Source organism: Bos mutus, chromosome 20 (genome assembly GCF_027580195.1).
Source record: "Bos mutus isolate GX-2022 chromosome 20, NWIPB_WYAK_1.1, whole genome shotgun sequence".
NCBI lineage: Eukaryota > Metazoa > Chordata > Mammalia > Artiodactyla > Bovidae > Bos > Bos mutus.
The window spans coordinates 62,698,728-62,723,750 of NC_091636.1; the positions used below are offsets into that span (position 1 = coordinate 62,698,728).

A 25,023-nucleotide genomic window follows, 5' to 3' on the forward strand; every position below is an offset into this window, starting at 1 on the left:
GTAATCTAAATGACTCTAAAAAGAATTTGATCCAAGAAATAATATCACAAATCTCTTCTGTAGTACTGACGCTTTGTCTTTTCCCACATGATAAAGTTGTGACTACATGAGTTTTGTTCAAGCATACTTTCTGTATGAATATTTCCCTAAATGGAAAAGCAAAGATTGTTCCTCTAAATCAACCAGAATGGTGATAAGCCTCAGCTATACAACACTTTATGGCAAACACTGACTGTTCAGTAGGCCCCGAGCCACACACCTGATTAGCTGTGGCTTATCCCCTTTATCAGACAGAATGTGGTCCACTGGAGAAGGGTATGGCAAACCACTTCAGTATTCTTGCCTTGAGAACCCCATGAACAGTATGAAAAGGCAAAATGATAGGATACTGAAAGAGGAACTCCCCAGGTCAGTAGGGGCCCAATATGCTACTGGAGATCAGTGGAGAAATAACTCCAGGAAGAATGAAGGGATGGAGCCAAAGCAAAAAGAATACCTAGCTGTGGATGTGACTGGTGATAGAAGCAGGGTCTGATGCTGTAAAGAGCAATATTGCATAGGAACCTGGAATGTCAGGTCCATGAATCAAGGCAAATTGGAAGTGGTCAAACAAGAGATGGCAAGAGTGAATGTCGACATTCTAGGAATCAGCGAACTCAAATGGACTGGAATGGGTGAATTTAACTCAGATGACCATTATATCTACTACTGCAGGCAGGAATCCCTCAGAAGAAATGGAATAGCCATCATGGTCAACAGAAGAGTCTGAAATGCAGTACTTGGATGCAATCTCAAAAACAACAGAATGATCTCTGTTCGTTTCCAAGGCAAACCATTCAATATCACAGTAATCCAAGTCTATGCCCCAACCAGTAACGCTGAAGAAGCTGAAGTTGAATGGTTCTATGAAGACCTACAAGAACTTTTAGAACTAACACCCAAAAAAGATGTCCTTTTCATTATAGGGGACTGGAATGCAAAAGTAGGAAGTCAAGAAACACCTGGAGTAACAGGCAAATTTGGCCTTGGAATACGGAACGAAGCAGGGCAAAGACTAATAGAGTTTTGCCAAGAAAATGCACTGGTCATAGCAAACACCCTCTTCCAACAACACAAGAGAAGACTCTATACATGGACATCACCAGATGGTCAACACCGAAATCAGACTGATTATATTCTTTGCAGCCAAAGATGGAGAAGCTCTATACAGTAAACAAAAACAAGACCAGGAGCTGACTGTGGCTGACCATGAACTCCTTATTGCCAAATTCAGACTTAAATTGAAGAAAGTAGGGAAAACCACTAGACCATTCAGGTATGACCTAAATCAAATCCCTTATGATTATACAGTGGAAGTGAGAAATAGATTTAAGGGCCTAGATCTGATAGATAGAGTGCCTGATGAACTATGGAATGAGGTTCGTGACATTGTACAGGAGACAGGGATCAAGACCATCCCCATGAAAAAGAAATGCAAAAAAAGCAAAATGGCTGTCTGGGGAGGCCTTACAAATAGCTGTGAAAAGAAGAGAAGCGAAAAGCAAAGGAGAAAAGGAAAGATATAAACATCTGAATGCACAGTTCCAAAGAATAGCAAGAAGAGATAAGAAAGCCTTCTTCAGCGATCAATGCAAAGAAATAGAGGAAAACAACAGAATGGGAAAGACTAGAGATCTCTTCAAGAAAATCAGAGATACCAAAGGAACATTTCATGCAAAGATGGGCTTGATAAAGGACAGAAATGGTATGGACCTAACAGAAGCAGAAGATATTAAGAAGAAATGGCAAGAATACACAGAAGAACTGTACAAAAAGATCTTCATGACCCAGATAATCACGATGGTGTGATCACTGACCTAGAGCCAGACATCCTGGAATGTGAAGTCAAGTGGGCCTTAGAAAGCATCACTACGAACAAAGCTAGTGGAGGTGATGGAATTCCAGTTGAGCTATTCCAAATCCTCAAAGATGATGCTGTGAAAGTGCTGCACTCAATATGCCAGCAAATTTGGAAAACTCAGCAGTGGCCACAGGACTGGAAAAGGTCAGTTTTCATTCCAATCCCAAAGAAAGGCAATGTCAAAGAATGCTCAAACTACCACACAATTTGCACTCATCTCACATGCTAGTAAAGTAATGCTTAAAATTCTCCAAGCCAGGCTTCAGCAATATGTGAACCGTGAACTTCCTGATGTTCAAGCTGGCTTTAGAAAAGGCAGAGGAACCAGAGACCAAATTGCCAACATCCGCTGGATCATGGAAAAAGCAAGAGAGTTCCAGAAAAACATCTATTTCTGCTTTATTGACTATGCCAAAGCCTTTGACTGTGTGGATCACAATAAACTGTGGAAAATTCTTCAAGAGATGGGAATACCAGACCACCTGACCTGCCTCTTGAGAAATCTGTATGCAGGTCAGGAAGCAACAGTTAGACCTGGACCTGGAACAACAGACTGGTTCCAAATAGGAAAAGGAGTACGTCAAGGCTGTATACTGTCACCCTGCTTATTTAACTTATATGCAGAGTACATCATGAGAAACGCTGGACTGGAAGAAACACAAGCTGGAATCAAGATTGCCAGGAGAAATATCAATAACCTCAGATATGCAGATGACACCACCCTTATGGCAGAAAGTGAAGAAGAACTCAAAAGCCTCTTGATGAAGGTGAAAGTGGAGAGTGAAAAAGTTGGCTTAAAGCTGAACATTCAGAAAACGAAGATCATGGCATCTGGTCCCATCACTTCATGGGGAATAAATGGGGAAACAGTGGAAACAGTGTCAGACTTTATTTTTTTGGGCTCCAAAATCACTGCAGATGATGACTGCAGCCATGAAATTAAAAGACGCTTGCTCCTGGGAAGGAAAGTTATGACCAACCTAGATAGCATATTCAAAAGCAGAGACATGACTTTGCCAACAAAGGTTCGTCTAGTCAAGGCTATGGTTTTTCCTGTGGTCATGTGTGGATGTGAGAGTTGGACTGTGAAGAAGGCTGAGCACCGAAGAATTGATGCTTTTGAACTGTGGTGTTGGAGAAGACTCTTGAGAGTCCCTTGGACTGCAAGGAGATCCAACCAGTCCATTCTGAAGGAGATCAGCCCTGGGATTTCTTTGGAAGGAATGATGCTAAAGCTGAAACTCCAGTACTCTGGCCACCTCATGCAAAGAGTTGACTCATTGGAAAAGACTCTGATGCTGGGAGGGATTGGGGGCAAGAGAAGAAGGGGATTACAGAGGATGAGACGGCTAGATGGCATCACTGACTCGATGGACGTGAGTCTGAGTGAACTCCGGGAATTGGTGATGGACAGGGAGGCCTGGTGTGCTGCGATTCATGGGGTCGCAAAGAGTCGGACACGACTGAGCGACTGATCTGATCTTATCCCCTTTATCAGTACTTCCCTGGTGGCTCAGACGGTAAAGTGTCTGTCTACAATGCAGGAGACCCAGGTTCAATCCCTGGTTTGGGAAGATCCCTGGAGAAGGAAATGGCAATCCACTCCAGTACTATTGCCTAGAAAATCCCATGGACAGAGGAGCCTTGCAGGCTACAGTCCACGGGGTCGCAAAGAGTCAGATTCGACTGAGCGAACTGGAGGCCAAGAAAAGCTGCCTAAGAGCTAGGCTGTGCTTGGTCTATATCCTCAACTAAGTTTCCTTCGCTAGTCTGTGCGCATGGAGTAGAAGGCATGGAAGCTTCTTCCCTGCCAATCCATATTTCAGCATAAAAACCTGAAACAAAGCAAGGTCATGGCCAAACATTTATTCTGGAAAAATAGATAAGAGCTATTAACAGTTGCTACTTTGCAGGGATCACAGTTGGGGAAAGAAGTTCTTTCCTTAATTTACATGGGTATGCTGCCTATAGTACACCTCTACCTCAGTATCCGTGGATGGATTGCTTCCAGGAGCCCCCACATGTAGCAAAACTCCAGGGCACTCAAGTCCCAAAGTCAGCCCTCCACATCTGCAAGTTCTGTCTGCATCCACGGATTCAAGCAAAGGCGCGTGAAAATTTTGATCTGCAGTTGGTTGAATTTATAGACATGAAACCCACGAACAGGGATGAGGGGCAACACCATATAATTACTGGAAGAAATCTGCATAAAAGGGGACCCAAGTAGTTCAAGCCACTGTTGTTTCAGGATCAACTGCATATATTTGTGTATGTGTCCATATATAATGGACATGAATTCGAGCAAACTCCAGAAGACAGGGAAAGACAGGGAAGCCTGGAGTGCTGGAGTCCATGGGGTCACAGAGAGTTGGACACAACTTAGCAACTGAACAGCAACAACACAAAATGATGTTGAGTGATAAAGAACCCCAGACACAAAAAGTTACTTACTCTTTGTAATTCCAAATGTAAAAAAATACAAAAATGTGAAAAACACGTATCACTAGAAAATCAGGATAAAGTTTCCTCCTAGAGAAAGCAGTAAAGACTAGAAAAGAATGGAAAGTTCTAGATCAAGATAAAATAGTCTTCTCCCTATTCCTCCTGCCAAGGACAGCTAAAAACACAAGATATTATATACGAAACACACATAAGAAGACTAAAGAGTGAAGCAAAGGCAGACCAGCAAAAGGAGCTGGGGCCCCAAGGAACAACAGACACAGCAGTGAGTAGTGAGTTCTCTGGGTTTGTGTTTTGCCTTAAGTAGCCTGGAGTAGTCAGTTCTTCGCATCAGGAAGCCAAAGTATTAGAGTTTCAGCTTCAGCATCAGTCCTTCCAATGAATATTCAGGACTGATTTCCTTTAGGATGGACTGGTTGGATCTCATTAGAAAAGACCCTGATGCTGAGAAAGATTGAGGGCGGGAAAAGAAGGGGACGACAGAGGATGAGATGGTTGAATGGCATCACTGACTTGATGGACGTGAGCTTGAATTAAGTTCTGGGAGTTGGTGATGGACAGGGAGACCAGGCCTGGCGTCCTGCAGTCCATGGATCACAAAGAGTCAGATACAACTGAGTGACTGAAATGAACTGAGCCTGAACTAGAGATTAAGGTGGAGAAGCTGGCAACCTAGAAACAGTAACGAGAGCAGACCAAAAAAAGTCCCCACGAAAACCTGCTCCCTCTAGCCAAAGGACCGGTAAAGGGGCAACGCAGTAAGCCAGAAAACTTTATAGACAATAACTGCTGCTGTAATCCAGCCAAACAGTACAAGAAAAATTTCAACCCTACCACTGCCTCTGACACCAAGGACAAGTGGGGAGCAGACGGAGATCAGCTAACTCCAGTTCTAAACTAACCCAACGATATCAAGCAAGTTTATGAAGAAATGAGGATTAAAACAGAGCCCCAATTTCCAAAGGAGAACTTTTCAACTTTATCATGCATACCTCAGTTATATGATCAAGTTTTCTAGAATGTTTTATTTTTTCATCAGATCAAATCAGTCGCTCAGACGTGTCTGACTCTTTGCGATCCCATGAATCGCACACCAGGCCTCCCTGTCCATCACCAACTCCCGAAGTCCACCCAGACTCACGTCCATCGAGTCAGTGATGCCATCCAGCCATCTCATCCTCTGTCGTCCCGTTCTCCTCCTGCCCCCAATCCCTCCCAGCATCAGAGTCTTTTCCAATGAGTCAACTCTTCGCATGAGGTGGCCAGAGTACTGGAGTTTTAGCTTTAGCATCATTCCCTCCAAAGAAATCCCAGGGCTGATCTCCTTCAGAATGGACTGGTTGGATCTCCTTGCAGTCCAAGGGACTCTCAAGAGTCTTCTCCAACACCACAGTTCAAAAGCATCAATTCTTCAGCGCTCAGCCTTCTTCACAGTCCAACTCTCACATCCACACATGACCACAGGAAAAACCATAGCCTTGACTAGACGAACCTTTGTTGGCAAAGTCATGTCTCTGCTTTTGAATATGCTATCTAGGTTGGTCATAACTTTCCTTCCCAGGAGCAAGCGTCTTTTAATTTCATGGCTGCAGTCACCATCTGCAGTGATTTTGGAGCCCAGAAAAATAAAGTCTGACACTGTTTCCACTGTTTCCCCATTTCCCATGAAGTGATGGGACCGGATGCCATGATCTTCGTTTTCTGAATGTTCAGCTTTAAGCCAACTTTTTCACTCTCCACTTTCACCTTCATCAAGAGGCTTTTGAGTTCTTCTTCACTTTCTGCCATAAGGGTGGTGTCATCTGCATATCTGAGGTTATTGATATTTCTCCTGGCAATCTTGATTCCAGCTTGTGTTTCTTCCAGTCCAGCGTTTCTCATGATGTACTCTGCATATAAGTTAAATAAGCAGGGTGACAGTATACAGCCTTGACGTACTCCTTTTCCTATTTGGAACCAGTCTGTTGTTCCAGGTCCAGGTCTAACTGTTGCTTCCTGACCTGCATACAGATTTCTCAAGAGGCAGGTCAGGTGGTCTGGTATTCCCATCTCTTAAAGAATTTTCCACAGTTTATTGTGATCCACACAGTCAAAGGCTTTGGCATAGTCAATAAAGCAGAAATAGATGTTTTTCTGGAACTCTCTTGCTTTTTCCATGATCCAGCGGATGTTGGCAATTTGATCTCTGGATCCTCGGCCTTTTCTAAAACCAGCTAGAACATCAGGAAGTTCACGGTTCACATATTGCTGAAGCCTGGCTTGGAGAATTTTCAGCATTACACTACTAGCATGTGAGATGAGTGCAATTGTGCGGTAGTTTGAGCATTCTTTGGCATTGCTTTTCTTTGGGATTGGAATGAAAACTGACCTTTTCCAGTCCTGTGGCCAAATTTTATTAACATTAAAATTTTCATAATTTAATGTTAATATCCTACATATCTCTGCTTTCTCCCCTCCAACTTTATTTTCTTGCATTTGAATGGTAGATTGCTCCGTCTAATAAAAACACACTGCATTACTAAATATAAGGACAAAAATAACTTGTACAATAGCTAATTAAGTAGTTTTATTACTAGTAAAGCTAGATTATTTCTACATTCTGCCATGTTCTTTTTCTCTGTGAATTATTCAAGTCCTTCGTCCAGCTTACTAATTGGTGTCTTAACGATAGAAAATAATCCAAAAAGTTTCAGCAAAAGATTTGAACAGCTGCTTCTTATGCTAACCTAGAGAAGTTAGCATCATGAAAGCAATGCAAACATCATTAAGGAAATTCAAATTAAAATCACATTAAGTTGTTGGTAACTGTACAACAATGTGCCTATATTTAATGTCACTGAATTACACACTTAAAAATGGTTAGGATGGTAACTCTTGTTATGTATGTTTTTCCACATTTAAAAAATGTTTAAACCACAGTAAAGTACCACGGACTTCCCTGGTGGTTCAGCAGTAAAGAACCCGTCTGCCAATGCAGGACACACAGGTTTGATCCCTGGTCTGGAAGATCCCCTGGAGAAGGAATTGGCAACCGACTCCAGTATTCTTGCTTAGGAAATCCCATGGACAGAGGAGCCTGGCGGGGGCTATAGTCCAAGGGGTTGCAAAAGAGTCAGACATGACTAAGTAACTAAACAACAAGATACCACTATATACCTGTTAAAATGACAAAACCAAAAACATATATACTCTTATCATACACTCAGTAATCCTATTCCTAGGTATTTGACCTAGTAAAGTGAGAACTTATGTTCACACAGAAATCTATGTAAATTTCATGTGTAATTCTGCCAAACTTGAAACAAGCAAGCCCAAAATTCCACAACTGGGGCATGGTAAACTGTGGCACATTTCTACAATAGAATACCACTCAGCAATTTAAAAAAAAGATAAGACTACTGATATATGCAACAATGCGAATAAATCTCAAATGCATTAAGTGGACAGAAATCAGACTCAAACAGCTACATACTGTTTAATTCCATTTATAACATTCTGGAAAAGGCAAAACTATTGGGGTGGTGCACAAGTAATTGCGGTTTTTGCATTGTTGAAATTTGCTGTTTGATGCTGGAATACATTCTTAAATGTGGTTACATTATACATCATTCTAATGCACATTTCTTGGTTTTTTTTTTTTTTTTGCTAATGACACTACTTGCTGTTTATTTTATATTTATTTTAGACTATAGAGATGATGTTAGACAAAAAGCAAATTCGAGCTATCTTCTTATTTGAGTACAAAATGGGTCATAAGGCAGAGGAGAGAACTCACAACATCAACAACGCATTTGGCTCAGGAACTGCTAATGAATGTACAGTGCAGTGGTGGTTCAAGAAGTTTTGCGAAAGAGATGACAGCCTTAAAGATGAGGAGTTTAGCGGCCAGCCACCGGAGGGTGACAACAACCGAGAGTCGTCATTGAAAACGATCCTCTTACAACTACACAAGAAATTGCCCAAGAAATCAACGTCAACATTCTACACTCGTTTGGCATTTGAAGCAAACTGGAAAGGTGAAAAACGTTGCTGCCTCATAAGCTGAGCGAAAATCAAAAAATAATTATCATTTTGAAGAGTCATCTTCTCTTATCCTACACAACAACAAGGAATCATTCCTCGATCAGATTGTGATATGTGATGAAAGGTGGATTTTATATGACAACTGGCGATGACCAGCTCAGCGGCTGGTCCAAGAAGCTCCAAAGCACTTCCCAAAGCCAAACTTGCACCAAAAAAGAGTCATAGTCGCTGTTTGGTGGTCTGCTGCCCATATGATACCCTACAGCTTTCTGAATCTCGGCATAACCCTTACATCTGAGACATATGCTCAGCAAAGCAATGAGAAGCACCAAAAACTGCAAGGCCTGAAACCAATATTAGTCAACAGAAAGGGCCCAATTCTTTTCCATGACAATGCCCAACCGCATGTTGCACAACCAACACTTCAAAAGTTGAAGGAATTGAGCTATAAAATTTTGCCTCATCCACCATGTTTACCTGACCTCTGGCCAACCAACTACCACTTCTTCAAGCACCTCAACAACTTTTTGTAGGAAAAACGCTTCCACAACCAGCAGGAGAAAGAAAATGCTTTCCAAGAGTTTGTTGAATCACGAAGCATGGACTTTTATGCTACAAGAATAAACAAGCACCTCCCACTGGCAAAAAACATGTTGATTATAATGGTTCCTATTTTGATTAATAAAGATATGTTTGAGCCTAATTATAATGATTTGAAATTCAAGGTCTGAAACCACAATTACATTTGCACCAACCTAATATATAGACAGAAACAGATGAGTGGTTCCAGGGTCTGGAGGTAGAGTTGACCATAAAAAGGCATGGAGATATTTTGAGTAGTGAAAGAAGTATTCTATATCTTCTTGATTGTGGTGGCTACATGACTGCATGCATTTGTCAAAAACTCACAGACATTAAATAAGGTAAATTTTACTTTAATTATACTTGGGGGGAAAAAAGATCAAAAGATTTTCTACGGTAGTGACTAAACAGATGTAGGAGTCAAGAACAGGTAATGAGAAATGAGAAACAGGAAACGAGAAAAGGTAATGACATGGAAAAAAATTGGTTCTCTCTCTAAAATGTGGTCTAATGAAGTTGTAGAGTGAAACGTATGGCAGTGAGCACATTTACTCCATCCAACCATGTTGCAAGGGACTGTGGGAATCATCAGTGCTGGTCATCAAATGTTTCCGGCATTCTACTTCCTGGGTCTGTGGTGGGACTGCACTTCCCTGTCACCTCTGAAACCCTACATGGACATGTGACCTGCTATGGGCAATGCACTATGAGGTCTAGTGATGGGCATCACTTCTAGACAGAAGGCTTTGGGCACCGATGAACACACTCCATCACACTCCATGCTCCTGCCTCATGGACTGTGGAATCAAAAACACGGTCTCCCATCTAGATCTCCAGGTGATCCAACTTAGGACCATTTTGAGATGTGATGTCAGTGAGAAACGTCAACCTTTTGTTGGTTTAAGCTGCTCAGGTTTGGGGGTAGTTTGTGACTAAGACATAAATTAACCTTTCCTTTTTTATAAAGGATCTTAGCAGATTCACAAAACTAAAACAAGCATAACTACCACCAACAGAGAAATTCAAAGAAAACTCTTTCCACCATCTTTCCATGCTCTCAAGAGCATTAACAATGCTGAAAAGAAAGACCAAAACTAGGTCCTTATCAGGCTATGCTCCCAAGTCATCATCTGGTTTCTGACTGTGATGATGAAGCATGCTTACACTGGTGAATTTCCAATCACTGATGATCACAGGGCTGGGAAAATTACAGTGAATCTCACAGGCAAGTTAACAAGTGTGGAGTGACCAGCCCTAGATTTGGAAGTGCAATTTGAAAACCTAGAAAATGGCAAAATAACCTACTTCCATTCTGTTAGCTTGGTTTCATTGTCCTGACCACCTCAAGTGGCATGAGGACCATGAAGAAACAAGACAAAAACACACAGGAGAGAAATCCTGGAATTTCTTTCCTAAAGGAGTTTAACACGTGCAAATAAAATGACTCAAAGGGGAAAGGGGGGGCGGGGAGGGAGTCAATGAATAATCTATTTTGTTTAATAGGATCAATTCCACCACCTGAAACTTCAACAGAATAACAAGGCCAACGGTACAAAAGGAGAGCTAAGTGTACAAAAGATGCAGCCTGAGGCCCTTCACTAAAAATGAAAAGTGGTGGAGTAAGGCTCCATCAAATTTACATGCAGTAAAATTACAAATCTTGCTCAGGCCAAAGTAAAATCAATGCACTTTGCTGGTTATGAACACAAACCTACTTAGAAATCAAAGCTCTGCAAACCTACCTAGGAAAAAAAAAAGCTCTTAGTGGTTTTCAAGGGCAAACTTCTGTTAAATCCTGTAGCAACTTTTGTTGCTTAGTTTGTTTGCTTATTTGAATATTTAGTATCTTCACAAAATGAAATCAACCCTGAATATTCATTAGGAGGACTGATGCTGAAGCTCCAATACTTTGCCCACCTGATGCGAAGAGTCGACTCACTGGAAAAGACCCTGATGCTAGGAAAGATTTATGGCAGGAGGAGAAGGGGACAACAGAGGACAAGATGGTTGGATGGCATAATCAACTCAATGGACATGAGTTTGAGCAAACTCTGGGAGACGGTGAAGGACAGGGAAGACTGGTGTGCTGCAGTCCATGAGGTCGCAAAGAGTCAGACACAACTGAGCGACTGAACAAGTATCTTCACAAAGCATACCTTTTGAAAGTTTCTAGCCCAGTACCTAGCTCAATTAAGGTACTCTGAATGAAACCTTCAAATCCTGAGTGACTGAGCAAGGAGACAGCCTAGGAGATGAAAGGGAGAGGGAAAGCCCAATAGTGTGAGGTTACCAAGTCAGCACCCATTTAGGGCTAGCCCATCCCTTGTCTTTTTTAGCCAACAATCCAGTTCACCACATACATTCTAAGCATCTATTCTAAGGAAAAATACAGACCAACTCATAGCTTTGGGTACATCCTAACTCTTAAACCACTGTACCCCGAAAGCTCTTTAAGACTTCAAAAAGTTTCCACTTTCCTTCTGGTGATAAACGAGTGATAATTTTAATAAGCAATGGTTTAATATACTTTATTTTTTAGAACAGATTACATTTACAGAAAATGTGGGAAGACAGTACAATGTTTTCACATACCCAGTACCCCTATTACTAACATCCTCAGTACCCCTATTACTAACACCCTACATTAGGATGTTACACTTCTATTACATTAAGGTGTTACTTTTATGACACTTAGTGAACCCATACTGACACACTATCATCAACTAAAGTCAACAATCTATTCAGATTTCCTTGATCTTTACCTAAAGTGATTTTTCTGTTCCAGAATCCACATTACATTTAGTTGTCATGTCTCCTTAGGCTCCTCTTAGCTCTGGCAGTTTCTCAGACTTTGCTTGTCTTTGACAACTTTTATCATTTCAAGGAGTATTACAAGATGCCCTTCTATCAGAATTTGTTTACGGTTTTTGCTCATGATTAGAGTGGAGCTATATTTTGGGAAGGAAAATCTCACAGGCAGAGTGCCATTTCATCACATAATATAGAGGATACATATTAACAACATGATTTGTATGACTGCTAAAGTTGACGCTGATTCACTTGGTTGCAGTAACAAGGGATTTTCAGTATCTGATTATCGACAAAAATCTTATAATTAGCAGCTATGATTACAGTAAACAATTATTGAAAAGTATTACTTAGGACTTCCCTGGCAGTCAAGTGATTAAGATTCCACGCTTCCAATATGCAGGGGGTGTGGGTTCCATCCCTGGTTGGGGAAATCCTACATGTCTCTTGGCAGGGCCACAATACTCAAAATATTACAGCCAAGATCAGGAGTGTGGCTACATAAACTGTGGTACATTCAGTACTTGGAATGTCTATAGTCCCTTAAAAACAGCAAATTTAACAACTATTTGACAATATAGAAAAAATGCATAATATTAAATAAGCAAAGCACAGATTTAAAAAATGAATACACACTGTTCTTCCAACTAGGTAAGAAACCTAAACAGCCTAAAAGAGAAAAGACACACAAATGACAGCCACTAAAGTGGGTTAGATGAGAATATGGGTGATTTTCTTCTCCTTCCCTAGTTTCTACTGTTTCATTGCTACTTTTACAACTATAAGAAAAAAAACTGAACTAAAATTTTGTGGAAAACACTTCCTTTTTGACTGCGGAAGTATATATACATATACATACTTTTTAAATGTGGATTTGGTAATTAGGCCTTGAAAATTTTAAATTCCAATTTAAATTGGATTTAAAATTCCAATCCATATATCCCAAAGCTTAGTTATTTCTTATCCTTTCAGATTACAGGTCATTACAAAATTAACATTCACCTGCACTACTGCTCCTAGAAGCCCAAAAACTAGTTTCCAGCCTGAAAACTACTAGACTTGAGTTACCTTCTGTCGGTGAGACGCTCTTCTGTGGGACCAGAGACGGAGGGAAGGGGCACCGCCGTTTTCTACTTCTGGCTTTGCCCAGCAGTGGGCAAATTCAAGTTCAGCAGTAGAGGCAGTAACTCCCAAGTGTCAGCAGGAGTGTGCCAAGTATCAGTCTGATTCCTCTCAGCTCCAAACGTACCCTTCAGTACTACTTGTTCAGTAATAAGAGATGGACTCTTTTAAACAGTTCTCAGAAAAGGATTTGTCAGTAGAGGGTGCTGGAGGGACAACACAGGAGGCCTGGAGCATGCCTGCTCCTGCTGCACTCTCAGTGGGTTTGCCAGCTTCTCACAGCCCCACTGATAAGACCTCAACACACTTCAGGCCTTGCACCCACAGCGGTACCCTACCTCTCTGTGCATGTCTAGCCATCCACCAACCTTGGGTTTCCTGCATGCGCCCTGGGGCAGGGGGGGGCGAGGGGGGGTGGGGGGAGGTGGTGTTACCTGCTCACCCAGAAACTGTGGGCTAGCTCTGGCTTGGACAACTCCGTACTTCTCCAATGCAGTCTGAACCACAGCTGTGAGGAAGAGTCCCACCCCTCCCAAGTCTTCCTACCTGCACTTTGCCTCAGGCCCAGCCACACCCTTTACAGCAGTCCTGGCATCTTTATAATTATTCTCTTACCACAGCTTAATAATTCTTTCAACTTCCTCTAATTAAGTTACTGTGTTTTCAGTCTCCTCACTGAATACAAAATAAAAAGAAAAAAGAAGATTTAAAGAACCAAGTGAAAAGTTTAAGAACTGAAAAATACAGGGAGTCTAGGCTCATTCTTGGGCTCAGGCTCAACAGCAATGATTGTCTCAAGAAAAAGCACTTGGATTATTCTTTGGTATGACCAGTTGGAACTGCTTTTACGCCACTGAAACACCATTTTTACTATGGAAGGAAAAAAAAAGCCTGACAGACAACAGTTACTCAGGCAGGTATGTGGCAAGTACTGTCACAAAAGAATGAAGTGAGTCTAAGAACCAAAGAAACCAACTGACAATATTTGCTGCCAATGACAAAACTTTCAAGCAAAGATTAGGATTTTAGAAAACCTGTTTCCACCACAATAAGCATGACAGTTTCCCAAATATCTAAAGCCCTTCTGAGATAAGTGGTGTCCTTAATCAATGTGACTTTTATATTATACAGGAAACATGTCAACATTTGGAAGATTTGCATAACTTGATCCAATAGCTACCAAATGATCAATACATGATGATACAAAGTCATGCGTAAGTAAAAGACAATGGATTTTTTAAAACAGCTTTACTGAGGGATAACTGACATACAATCAGATGCACTTAGAGGATACCACTTGATATGCTTGACACTGGTAAAACTGTCACCACATTCGAGATAATGACAGATCCATCACCACCAGAATTAACTCAGGCCCCTTTGTAATCCTCCTTCATCTCTCATCCTTCTCTCACCCATCTCATTCCCTCTGAACTGACTGTTCTCCACAGCACATATAACCATCTTGTCTTGTCGTATAATTTATTACGTTTATTTTCTGTTCTCCCTTCCTCCTTTACCAAGCCGAAGACAAGATCGCAGGCTCTATGAAAAAAGGGATTTTGTCTATTTTGCTACCCACCTACCCCAGGTGCATAAAATAGTGCCTGGCTCGTAACAGCTGCTCAGTAAGCACTTGTCAAATAACTGCATGTATGCCTGGCCATGGGCATGCCAAAGCAGTGACAGCTGATTTGTGGCAAAAACAATGAAGCAGACATTACTGGAAACAGATAAAAGACCATGTGGTTCCAGAAAGACAGTAACTAGCTGTCTGCTTCTGACAACTTCCTATCCTTTGAACTCATTGCTTCCAAATCTAAGTCATCTCAAGGTTTTGCCATACTACAGAACACGATCAATATGACACACTTGAGCTTCATCCCTTCCCAATGAATACAATTCACAAAGCATTAAGAACAATTGCTTTGGCAGTCCATGAAAAACTGCTGATAAGATTTTATATTATGTTTTGCTAGTTTGAGCAGTAATTTAGGAAAATGAAAAAGAAAAACGTCAGCTCTATGTATCACTGGGCTGAAATAAGAGCACTCTACTATGCCAAAATGTTTAATATCTTAATGAGAGTTTCATACATCAATACTTGCTTGCAACATCAATTCCAATATTGCAGTGCTTTTACTTTTTAAAAGTACATACCCTTTGGCAAAGGACAGCATTTTTTCTTTGAAACTGATAACCTCAGTGCGTTGCAGAATCAGACTCCTGACAAAATGAGAAAGATATAAGATCTTCTCAAGCTCTGACATTTACAGATTTAATGAAAGAGCAGTTTACCTACCTAACAGAATGTCTTTCAAAAGTGGAATCAATTCTCAAACCCTGCCCCTGCTTTACCAACTAGGTTTACATAATATTCTAAATGCTATACTGTCATTTCAACAACTTTTATAACATCTTCACTAAGAGTATATTTTGTCTCAAGAAACTACTTTCTTTGCTCACCCCTTTGCAACTCATTTGTTAATATTTTACCATGAAATTACAAAATTCAGTCTCATCTTCAGGCTCCTCTTCTAAATCTAGGCTTTTTGTTATTTACACCACATCTGCAATTACTTTCTCCACTGAAGTCTCGAACCCCTCAAAATCAACAAGGGTTGGAACCAAACTCTTCTAAATTCCTGTTGACATTGATGTTTTTACCTCTTCCTGTGAATCATAAATGTTCTCTTTTAAATTTTTTTATTTATTCTTTTAATTGAATGATGATTGATTTACAATGTTGTTCTAGTATCACAAATGTTCTTAATGGCATCTACAATGGTGAACCCTTTCCATAATGTCGTCAATTTACTTTGTCCAGATCCATCAAAGGAATCATTATCTCCATGTCAGCTTGCTGAAGCCACAGAGGATGAGATGATTAGATAACATCACCAACTCAATGGACATGAATGAGGGCAAACTCCAGGAGACAGTGAAGGACAGGGGAGTCTGGCATGCTACAGTCCACAGAGTTGCAAAGAGTAAGACGTGCCTTTACAACTGAACAACAACAAATGGCAGCTATAAGCTTAAGAAATTTCTTCTTAAATAATAAGACTTTGATTTTCCAAGTCAAAATTATTAGTACTTTTTGATCCACTGGCTACAGAATGGATTCTGTTTGTCAGCAGGTATGAAAACAACATTCATCTCACTGCACATCTCCATCAGAACTCTTTGGTGATCAGGTACACTGTCAATGAGCAGTAACATTTTTAAAGGAATCTTTTTTTTTCTGAGCAGTAGGTCTCAGCAGTGGGTTTAAAATATTCTGAAAACCATGTCGTAAACAGATGTGCTGTCATCTAGGCCTTGTTCCATTTACAGAGCACAGGCAGAGTAGAATTAGCATAATTCTTAAGAGCCCTAGGATTTTCAGAATAGTAAATGAGCAACAGCTTCAACTTAAAATGACATTAGCCCCTAACACAAGTCAGCCTGTCCTTTGAAGCTTTTAAGTCAAGCACTGACTTCTCCTCTCCAGCTATTAAAATCCTAGTTGGCATTTTCTGCCAATATAAGGCTGTTTCGTGGATACTGAAAATCGGCTCTTCAGTGTGACCCACCTTCAAGAATTATCTCAGCTAGATCTTCTAGACATCTGGCTATTTCACTTTGCACTTCACCGTTAAACAGACAACTTCTTTCCTTAAAACTCATGAACCAAGCTCTGCTAGCTTTAAATGTTTCCTCTGCAGCTTCCTCCATTCTCTCAGCCTTCACAGAACTGAAAAGAGTGAGAGCCTTGCTCTGGGTAGGCTTTGGCTTCAGGGAGTGTGGGCCTGGCCTGATCTCTCCAGTCCACTAAGACTCTATTAGCAATACAGCTGCTTCTCTTTCTTATCATCTGTATGTTCACTGCAGCAGCACTTATTTCTTCAACAACTTTATCTTTGTATTCACACCTTGGCTAGCTGAAGCAAGAGGCCTAGTTTTTGGCCTACCTTGGATTTCAACATACTTTCCTCACTAAGCTTAATCATTTCTAACTTGTGATTTAAAGTGAGAGACAGGCAACTATTCTTTCACTTGAACACTTAAAAGAGATCATTATGGGGTTATTAAACGGCCTAATTTCAATATTATAGTGTCTTAGGGAATAGCGAGGCCCTGAGGAGAAAAAAAAAGAAATGGCAACAGCAGTGAGTGGGGCAGTCAGAAAACACACATTGATCAGTTAAGTTTGCTCTCTCTGTGGGCACAGTTCATGGTGCCCCAAAACAACTGTAATAGTAGTAAATCACAGATCACTATAACAAATACAGTAATAATGAGAAAATTTGAAATACGGAAAGAATTACTAAGATGTGACACAGAGACATGCAAGTGAGCAAATGTTTTTAGAAAAACAGCACCTACAGACTTGGTGCAGGGTTGCCACAAACCCTCAATTTGTTGAAAAAAAAAAATCATTATCTACAGAGCTCAATAAAGTGAAACACAATAAAATCAAGGCATGCCTGTATTATGAGAATGATGATATACCTGTTGGTTTTGCAAAAATAAGATTGAATAGACTGAACACTTTAATACAGAACAAACAATTAATACAAAGGGTCAAAATCTGGCAAACAATCACTTTTCTAACAATTCAGGGTTTTTACTACAAATATGAAACATTCTGGGCATATAACATCATATATGGTACCATTAAGGGAAAGCAACATGCATTTTTAAAAGAGATGGAAGAGTTAACACTATTTGCTGGTTGGTATTTCAGTAACAATCTATTCATATTAACATAATAAAAAAACAGGTAAGTAAACAATGTCTTTGGTGTTATTAACAATGAGTGATAAAATTTAAAGATTTTTAAAATTTTTATGTTCTTTATGTTTAGCCATATTTTCCAAGTCTCCTACAAAAAGAAAGTTTCTTTTATAATCACATAAAAATCCAACTGCATTTTTTTAAAGAAATAACCTGTAGTAACTCATTTAGCAAACAGATGTTGCTTCCAAGCTTTTTGGTATCGTCACTATATCATTTTATCATGAAATCTTCTGTAATCCTCCTGCTCTTTCCAGCCTTTTTTCAAGTTAAGTTTACATTAATTTGAAAATTTCAGAAGACTTCTAATTTGGAATTTTGCAAAATTAGGCATGAGAAGTATTAAAAGTCACTTTCATTTCATAGCTAACAGTGTCATAAAACAAATTCAAAGTTACACTTTGCCAATCATATAAATGATTCATCTTATAAACAGAGTAACAAAAATTCAGTTATCTCAACATTGGATACAAGGTGAAAGTGAAAGTTGCTCAGCTGTGTCCAACTCTTTGTGACTCTATGGACTACAGTCCACCAGGCTCCTCTGTCCATGGAATTCTCCAGGTAAGAATACTGGAGTGGTTAGCAATTTCCTTCTCCAAGGCATCTTGCCCACCCAGGGATCAAACCCAGGTGTCCTGCACTGCAGGAAGATTTTTTTACCATCTGAGCCACCAAGAAGACACAGAGTATCCACTTATAAATACCTAATTTAAACATGAGGTCTGAAATATCTAACGTAATCACAAAGTCCGACAGGACTGAGTTTGAATCTTGCCTCTGACATCGGTCACCTGTTATGACCCTGGCAAAGTTACTTAATCATATTAACCCTCAGTCTCCTCATCTGTGAAAAGAGAATGCTACCTACCGATAAGTGTTTGTATGTAAAATGTGAGTTGTGTGTAAAATGTTTAGTGAAGGACATGCCCATACATCAAGCCCTCAATAAATGTTAGTTATTTCAATAGAGAACAGTATTCGAGTCAGTACATAAACATCATTTATACCTCATCCTGATTATAATTTTACACAGAAAAGAAAAAAAAAAAAAAGTGCACTAAGAAGCACACTGAAAATATGTCTTCCACGATTCCACATAGACTGAGATTCTGCAATTCCTGAATCACCACTATTGTACGGTAAGTGTATGCAGGTACTAAATGCATAAGCCCGAAGAATGAGAACTTAATAAAACATGCCGGTATATATCAAGTGATAAATCAATAAACACATGTATTACTAGGTTGAGTCACTAAAATTTGAACCCAAAAGGATGTATGGATGTAGACAGAAATTTACACACTAGGACCACCTGTCCAAAAAAAGTCATTCTTAATCTCAGCAGTTTCACTTGACTGTTTCCAAAGGAGTCTCCTGTGGCAATGATCTTTCCTTCACTCACAGTACATAATAGAAACAGCCGAAACACAATGAAAGGAAAATTATTTGTAATTAGGATACCTAGGTTTAAATCTTTCTTATTAGGGTGTGAAACCTGGACAAACTTTAACTAAAATAACTACCAATAACTTCCACATCTATAAAAGATAATACCTACCTACTCCACAGGGCTTTTAGTAAGATCAAATGTGAAGGCATGTAACTATGCTTTGTAAACTGTCAAGTATAACATGAAAATATCATTACAGCTGAGGTTCTTAATAAAAGACTTCTTTAAAAAATGATACATTGATCCCCTCCACTCATTACATATATGGACAATATCATATTTTCTACCACTAATTATTGCATACCACGACAGTCCTCAACGATCTTCATCTAAAATCACCAAGAGTCACAATCTGAAAGGCTCAAAGACGCTTATCACATCCCCACATAAGATACCTCAAGCATAAATGTATCTTCACTGATGATCAAAACAAGAAACAAACTAGTAAGTTCATCTATACACTCACTCAATATTCGATAGACTCTAGGAAGATAAAATTGCTTAAAAACAACCTAACTACTTTCACTGAATAAAGCAAATGCATGTCAATAGCCACAGATGTTCAGTTGTGTCTTCTCTTCTGTATTCTGCTTACGAGTCAGCTGGTGTCAAAGCACACGCACCCACCAGGCAAACACACACACACACACACAAACTCTGCTTATCGGTGTCAGGGGCTGAGCACAAAATAAACTGCACCCAAACAAAAGGAGTCTCTTCAGAGCCTTCCTGCTTCGAATAACCTCGCTGGGCCTGCTCCTTCCTCGTCTGTAAACAAATTACCGGTGGGGGCACGCAAGCAAGAGGGCGAGGGCTTCAGATAGGGGTCACTCGGCCGTCACCTGGCGAGGTGTTTTTCGCGAAGTTTCAGAGTCAACAAAGAAGTTTCGTCGCGAAGGGGTCGGGCCGCTGGAACGGCCGGGCGAAGCAACGTTAAAAGACGGACAAAACCGAGTGTGGCGGGGTGGGGGGGGGAGAAGGACGTAGAAAACGCCCCCTCAGACTTCGAGCCGCGACGACGGCGCCGTCGCCCCCCGGGGCCGACGGGACGGAGTTGGGGGGTGGGTCGGGGAGCCACGCCGGCCACCGCAGCCCGACGCCCCCGGCCCACGACCCGCGCGGGCGCGCGGGGAACGGCTGGAGGCGCCGACGGGTCCCCTCAGGCTCCCCGCCGCCCCTCGCGCCCCGCTCCTCCGCGGAGCAAACGGCCCGGGTGCCGGCCCCGCCACGGTCCCGCCCGCTCGCGACGCTGTCATCGCGAGCCCCTGACCCGAGCGGAGGCGCCCCCGCCCACTCCGCCACCTCACGCGCCGCCCGGGCCCCGCCGCCCTCCTCGAGCGCCGCACGGAACCGGCACGGGCCCGACCCGACCGCGGGAGCCGCAAGCACAGGGCGCGGGCGCTGCCGTCTTACCTTCCTCCGCGGTGTCCATCTTGTCTGGGGGGGCGGCGGTGACGCAGCCGCGAGGCTCCAGCGGCCGCGGCCGGAGCCTTCCGGCCGGGGCGGGGAAGGGGGAGGGAAGGGGAGGAAGGAGGAGGGAGCGGAGCCGGGCCCGGGCAGGTGCGTGTGCTCAGGTGCGAGAGAGGAAGAGAGAGAGGGGGGAGAGGGAGAGGGAGAGAGGCTGACAGAAAGCGGGCGAGAGAGGGGAGGGGGAGGGGCGGGGAGAGCGGAGGGGCGAGGCCTGGGCGGGGCGTGCAGGCGGAAGGGGCGGGGCGACTCCGCGACGTGTGTTGTCACTTCCGGCAGCGCCGCTGTGCACATGCTCAGTGGGCGATGGCCGTGGGGGCGTTGCGGGACATTCCCTCCCCACCCCCCGACTCCCTCCACAGGCCGCGGGGTGGCCGCTGTCGTGGGCCGCGGGCCACTTGGGCTTTGTCCAGAGGGCTGCGCGGCCGGCGAGGCTGAAACCTTAGAAGGAACTGAACTCTAATGACACCGAGGTGGGGGCGGGGAGGCGGCGACAGAGAAGGCACGGAGCCAAGGGAGGAGGGCAGCGGGAGCGAGCCCTGCACCCGCCGCCGCACCGCGGTGCACCACACAGGCGGGCCTCGGGGCTGAAGAGCTACCTGGGCGCCTGTGAAAAGACGAGTTCTGCACCCGGCTCCACTCCCCTCTTCCTGCCCGATACTCCGTCGGTCCAGGAATAGGCACTTTTGTTCCGTACCTGTGGGCAGTTCTGATGCACGTTTTGAGGAAGTGCTAAAATGTCATTAGTATGAGAAAGGCAAGTCCTAACTTTACCGACATCCCTCCCCCAGGAGACTTCTTCATTTGACTGGAAGGACCGCTTCAATAAACTGCTTAGGCTGGAGGCTGTAACATCCGCCTCTAAGGGAAATTGGTTATTAAGGGGGCTTCCATGGTGGCTCAGATAGTATAGCGTCTGCCTGCAATGCAGGAGACATGGGTTAGATCCCTGGGTTCGGAATATCCCCTGCAGAAGGAAATGGCAACCCATTCCAATACTCTTGCCTGGAAAATTCCATGGACAGAGGAGCCTGGTGGGCTACAGTCTATGGGGTCGCAAAGAGTCGGACACGACTGAGCGACTTCACTCACTTTGTTATTAAGTGTCACAGCCATCAGCAATTTCTGACCTCCAAATACGAATCCCAAACTGCAATCCTCTGGATGTTGCTACCCCAACCCCGCCTTTGATTGCTCAGGAGCTGGGGGAAATGCGAGGTGAATAAGGAAACGGAGTTGACCCCTCGCCCCGCCCCCCGTAGCTGAGGTGCATGTGAAAGGAATGAATTCAGTGAGCCCAGAGGGTTGCATCTTCCTATACCTGGAATGCTAAATTCCTTAACTTGATAGCCTGATCTTTGATGTTCAGACCGCGAGTTCCCTTGGTTGTAAACTTGTATGTAGCCTGACTTCCCCACCTGCGTCCTTGGAGCAGTTTTCTCGAGTCCTAAACATTCCCACCAGGTAACTATTTTCAGGTTGTGATTACATCCTTTTAGTTGACACGTTGTGCACAGGGCTTGATACATTGAGCTGTGGACGTTTACCTGGCCAGAGGTGAATTGCTTCTGCCTGATGAAAGACAGCCCTGCCTGGATCAGCACACACCTTTCCTCACTGTAATTCCTGCTTTTTACTCTAAAGGAAGAACTGTCACACAACATTTTAAATCAACCATACTCCAATTTAAAAGAAAAAAAAAACCTATTTAGAAAATACAAGTTATGTCACCATCTTTGAATTGCCTGAGTAGAACTAGAGATATAGGTAATCCTAAGAAAATATATTTCAAAGACTATATAAATGAATTGCAAAAATAAGAATGCTAGCAATACTTTTTCTATCTGTGAGAGTGAAGGAATTGGGAAGATCCCCGCTTCCTGTAAGCCTCATCAATCAGAATGAGATGTAGATTAAAGATAATGGAGGACTTCCAGAAAAACAGAAGCCTTTGAAGACTAATGCCATTGATTTTTCCAGTCACTCTTGTTGCCCAAGGTGGGAAAGAATTCAAATTCTTGATGCAATAATGGAGGCCCACTAATTTCAAGGGCTGACCTTGAGAATTGAACATATTTAAACTTTTCCTTAAATATGTTTGGACTATATTGTCTCCCAAGAAATTGTATCTGAAGGAGGCTCATACCTCAGTCCCCACTCCTCCCACCCAACATGTGGAGCAGGCACGTCCACTCTGAGGCCTGTGGCAGGGCACGTCTCACTCAGCTCAGACTAGGGGCGCAGTTCACCACCACCAGTTCAGACCCAGTCTCAGGTGTCATAAAGCAAAAGGGGGTAGGATTCTGAGATGTAGACTTTGAGATTTACTGAGGGACGTGCTAGCGGTCTGTCAGAGCAGGTATGTGAACCTCCGGGCAGTAGAACAGGGTTAGAATTGGAGGAAGGTATGTGGTGTGGGTGGAGGGCTCCCTGCCTTTGTCTTTACGTCTTTCTGTGGTGCTCTAAGGAAAGTTACTTCAAGAATTAAGCACTGCCCCAATGTTTTTTCATTCAGCCTTTGGAGTTTAAAGATAAGAGTAATCAACTAACATCTGCTGAGTCCTTACTATGTGTCAGGCAGTGGTCCTTACAACAGGGCCTTGGAAATAAAGTCACTCAGCTAGCGGATGCAGTTAACCGTTGACAGTAACCCAACTAAGCCCGCAGACAAAAGGGAGGAGTGTACTGTTGACATGAACAAACTGTGACAAGTGTAGTGGTCCAGTGGGCCTCTGGAACTGCTGGAACTAGAGTCTTCCCTCTGCCCACACCCCTCAGCTCTGCTTCGTTCTGTACATCAGCTTCTTGTGGTCAGACCAGCTTCCTCCACGTGGCTGGGGACTGATAGCTCTCAAGGCCATATCTTCAGCTTCTCCATCAGACAGGCTGAGGGTGACGCTCTCCAGCCCCAAGTCAGTAATTCTCAGGGAAGGACAGTTAATTGGTCCAGCGAGGTGCACATCCCTGAACCCAATGATGAGGGTCTGTAAGAATATGTACGCTGCCAATGAACTCGGTTGCTGAAGTGCAGAAAAAGCATTTCCCAGGAGAAAAGGAGCCCAAAACTATAGAGAGGTGTTATAGTTAGAATTCTCATTGTTTTCAAACAAGTACACCAAGATTGTAAAAAAATATTTTAATTTGCCACACTTTTATCCAAGGAAACCAATTAGAATTCATACAGAATTTTACCCTGGGAAAAGTTATTTTAGTCAAAAGAGACACTTAAAGGTATAGCATATATGTGGTTCTAGCCTGAGTGTGTGTGTGTGTGTGTGTGTGTGTGCATGTGCGTGTGTATGTGTGTGTCTGTGTTACTCTGCCATGAGAATACTATAGTAATTCTGGGTTTCCATATAGCAATAAAATGAGCAACAGAGCTTGTGTGGGAAGACAACAGTATAAATTTTTGAGCACTAACTCTAACACACTAACAATAACAATAATTAACCCTAATCCCTATTATGAATGAACATTAGTAGCAATTTGTGAAGAAAATATTATACCCATTTTATAGATGAGGAAACTGAGACTCACAATTGGTAAGTAACTTGCTTTTGGCCATATGTAGAAGAGGAACCAAAATTAAAGCACAGGTCTTTCTGACTCCAAACCTCTGATTTTTAAACCTCACCTGTTTCCCATTAACAGCCATACTCTTAACACTACCATTACACTCTCAACTTTTTACTGTGAGCCCATGTTTACAGAGAACCCAAGACTTTGCAACAGTTACACAGAATTGCTTCTGATACAGCAATTAAGCAAAATGCCTTGCTATAAGCTTAGCATTATTAACATCCACAAATTATTGAAGACATTATCTTAACATTAAACTCACCTTCCTTCCTGTTCTCTTTTTCCTCTTATTTCATCTTCCCTTCCATTTTTCTCTTCCATTTCTCTTCCTTTCCTGTGATGAGATACAACAGTAATGTGGGCAAGAACATGGGTGCTGAAGGGAGAGGCACGCAGGTGGCAGAAAGGGGAAGACTGGTGGGGTTGGACAATTTTTTACATTGAATAATGACCATCAGATTTTCCATTGTTAGAGAAAATACTAACGTGGAAAAGGAGAAGGCTAGGAAGAACCCTGAGTCTTGGACTGGAACTATAGATATCATTAGGAACTCATTTTTAAACATATAAACAGATATAAAAATATATACAGTTGACCTCTGAACAATGTAGGGGGTTAGAGGCATGGACACACCCCCTCCACCCAGTCCAAAAGCTGACTATAACTTTACAGTGAGCCTTCATATCTGTGGTCCCACATCCTTGGAGTCAACCAACCTCGGATCATGTAATACTATAGTACATATTTATTGAAAAAGTCCAAGTGAACCCATGCAGTTCAAAGCCATGTTGTTCAAAGCTCAACTGCATATGTATGTCTACAAATATAACATGTAATACATATCAGACA

At 42.3% G+C, this 25,023-nt stretch overlaps 1 protein-coding gene and 1 non-coding gene across 2 annotated transcripts in view; one reads left to right on the top strand and one right to left on the bottom strand.

Annotated features, from left to right (window-relative positions):
* The window catches only part of MARCHF6 (membrane associated ring-CH-type finger 6), an 80,493-nt gene extending 59,715 nt beyond the window's left edge, over positions 1-20,778 (bottom strand). The window contains exon 1 of the mRNA XM_070357718.1: positions 20,541-20,778. Within this exon, the coding sequence (XP_070213819.1) occupies positions 20,541-20,559 (19 nt within the window). The 5' untranslated portion in view covers positions 20,560-20,778. The remainder of the gene's footprint in view (positions 1-20,540) is intronic.
* Positions 3,403-3,474, top strand: TRNAC-ACA (transfer RNA cysteine (anticodon ACA)). Its single transcript has one exon. It is a non-coding gene; the product is annotated as a tRNA-Cys (tRNA).
* Positions 20,779-25,023: the final 4,245 nt, after the last annotated feature.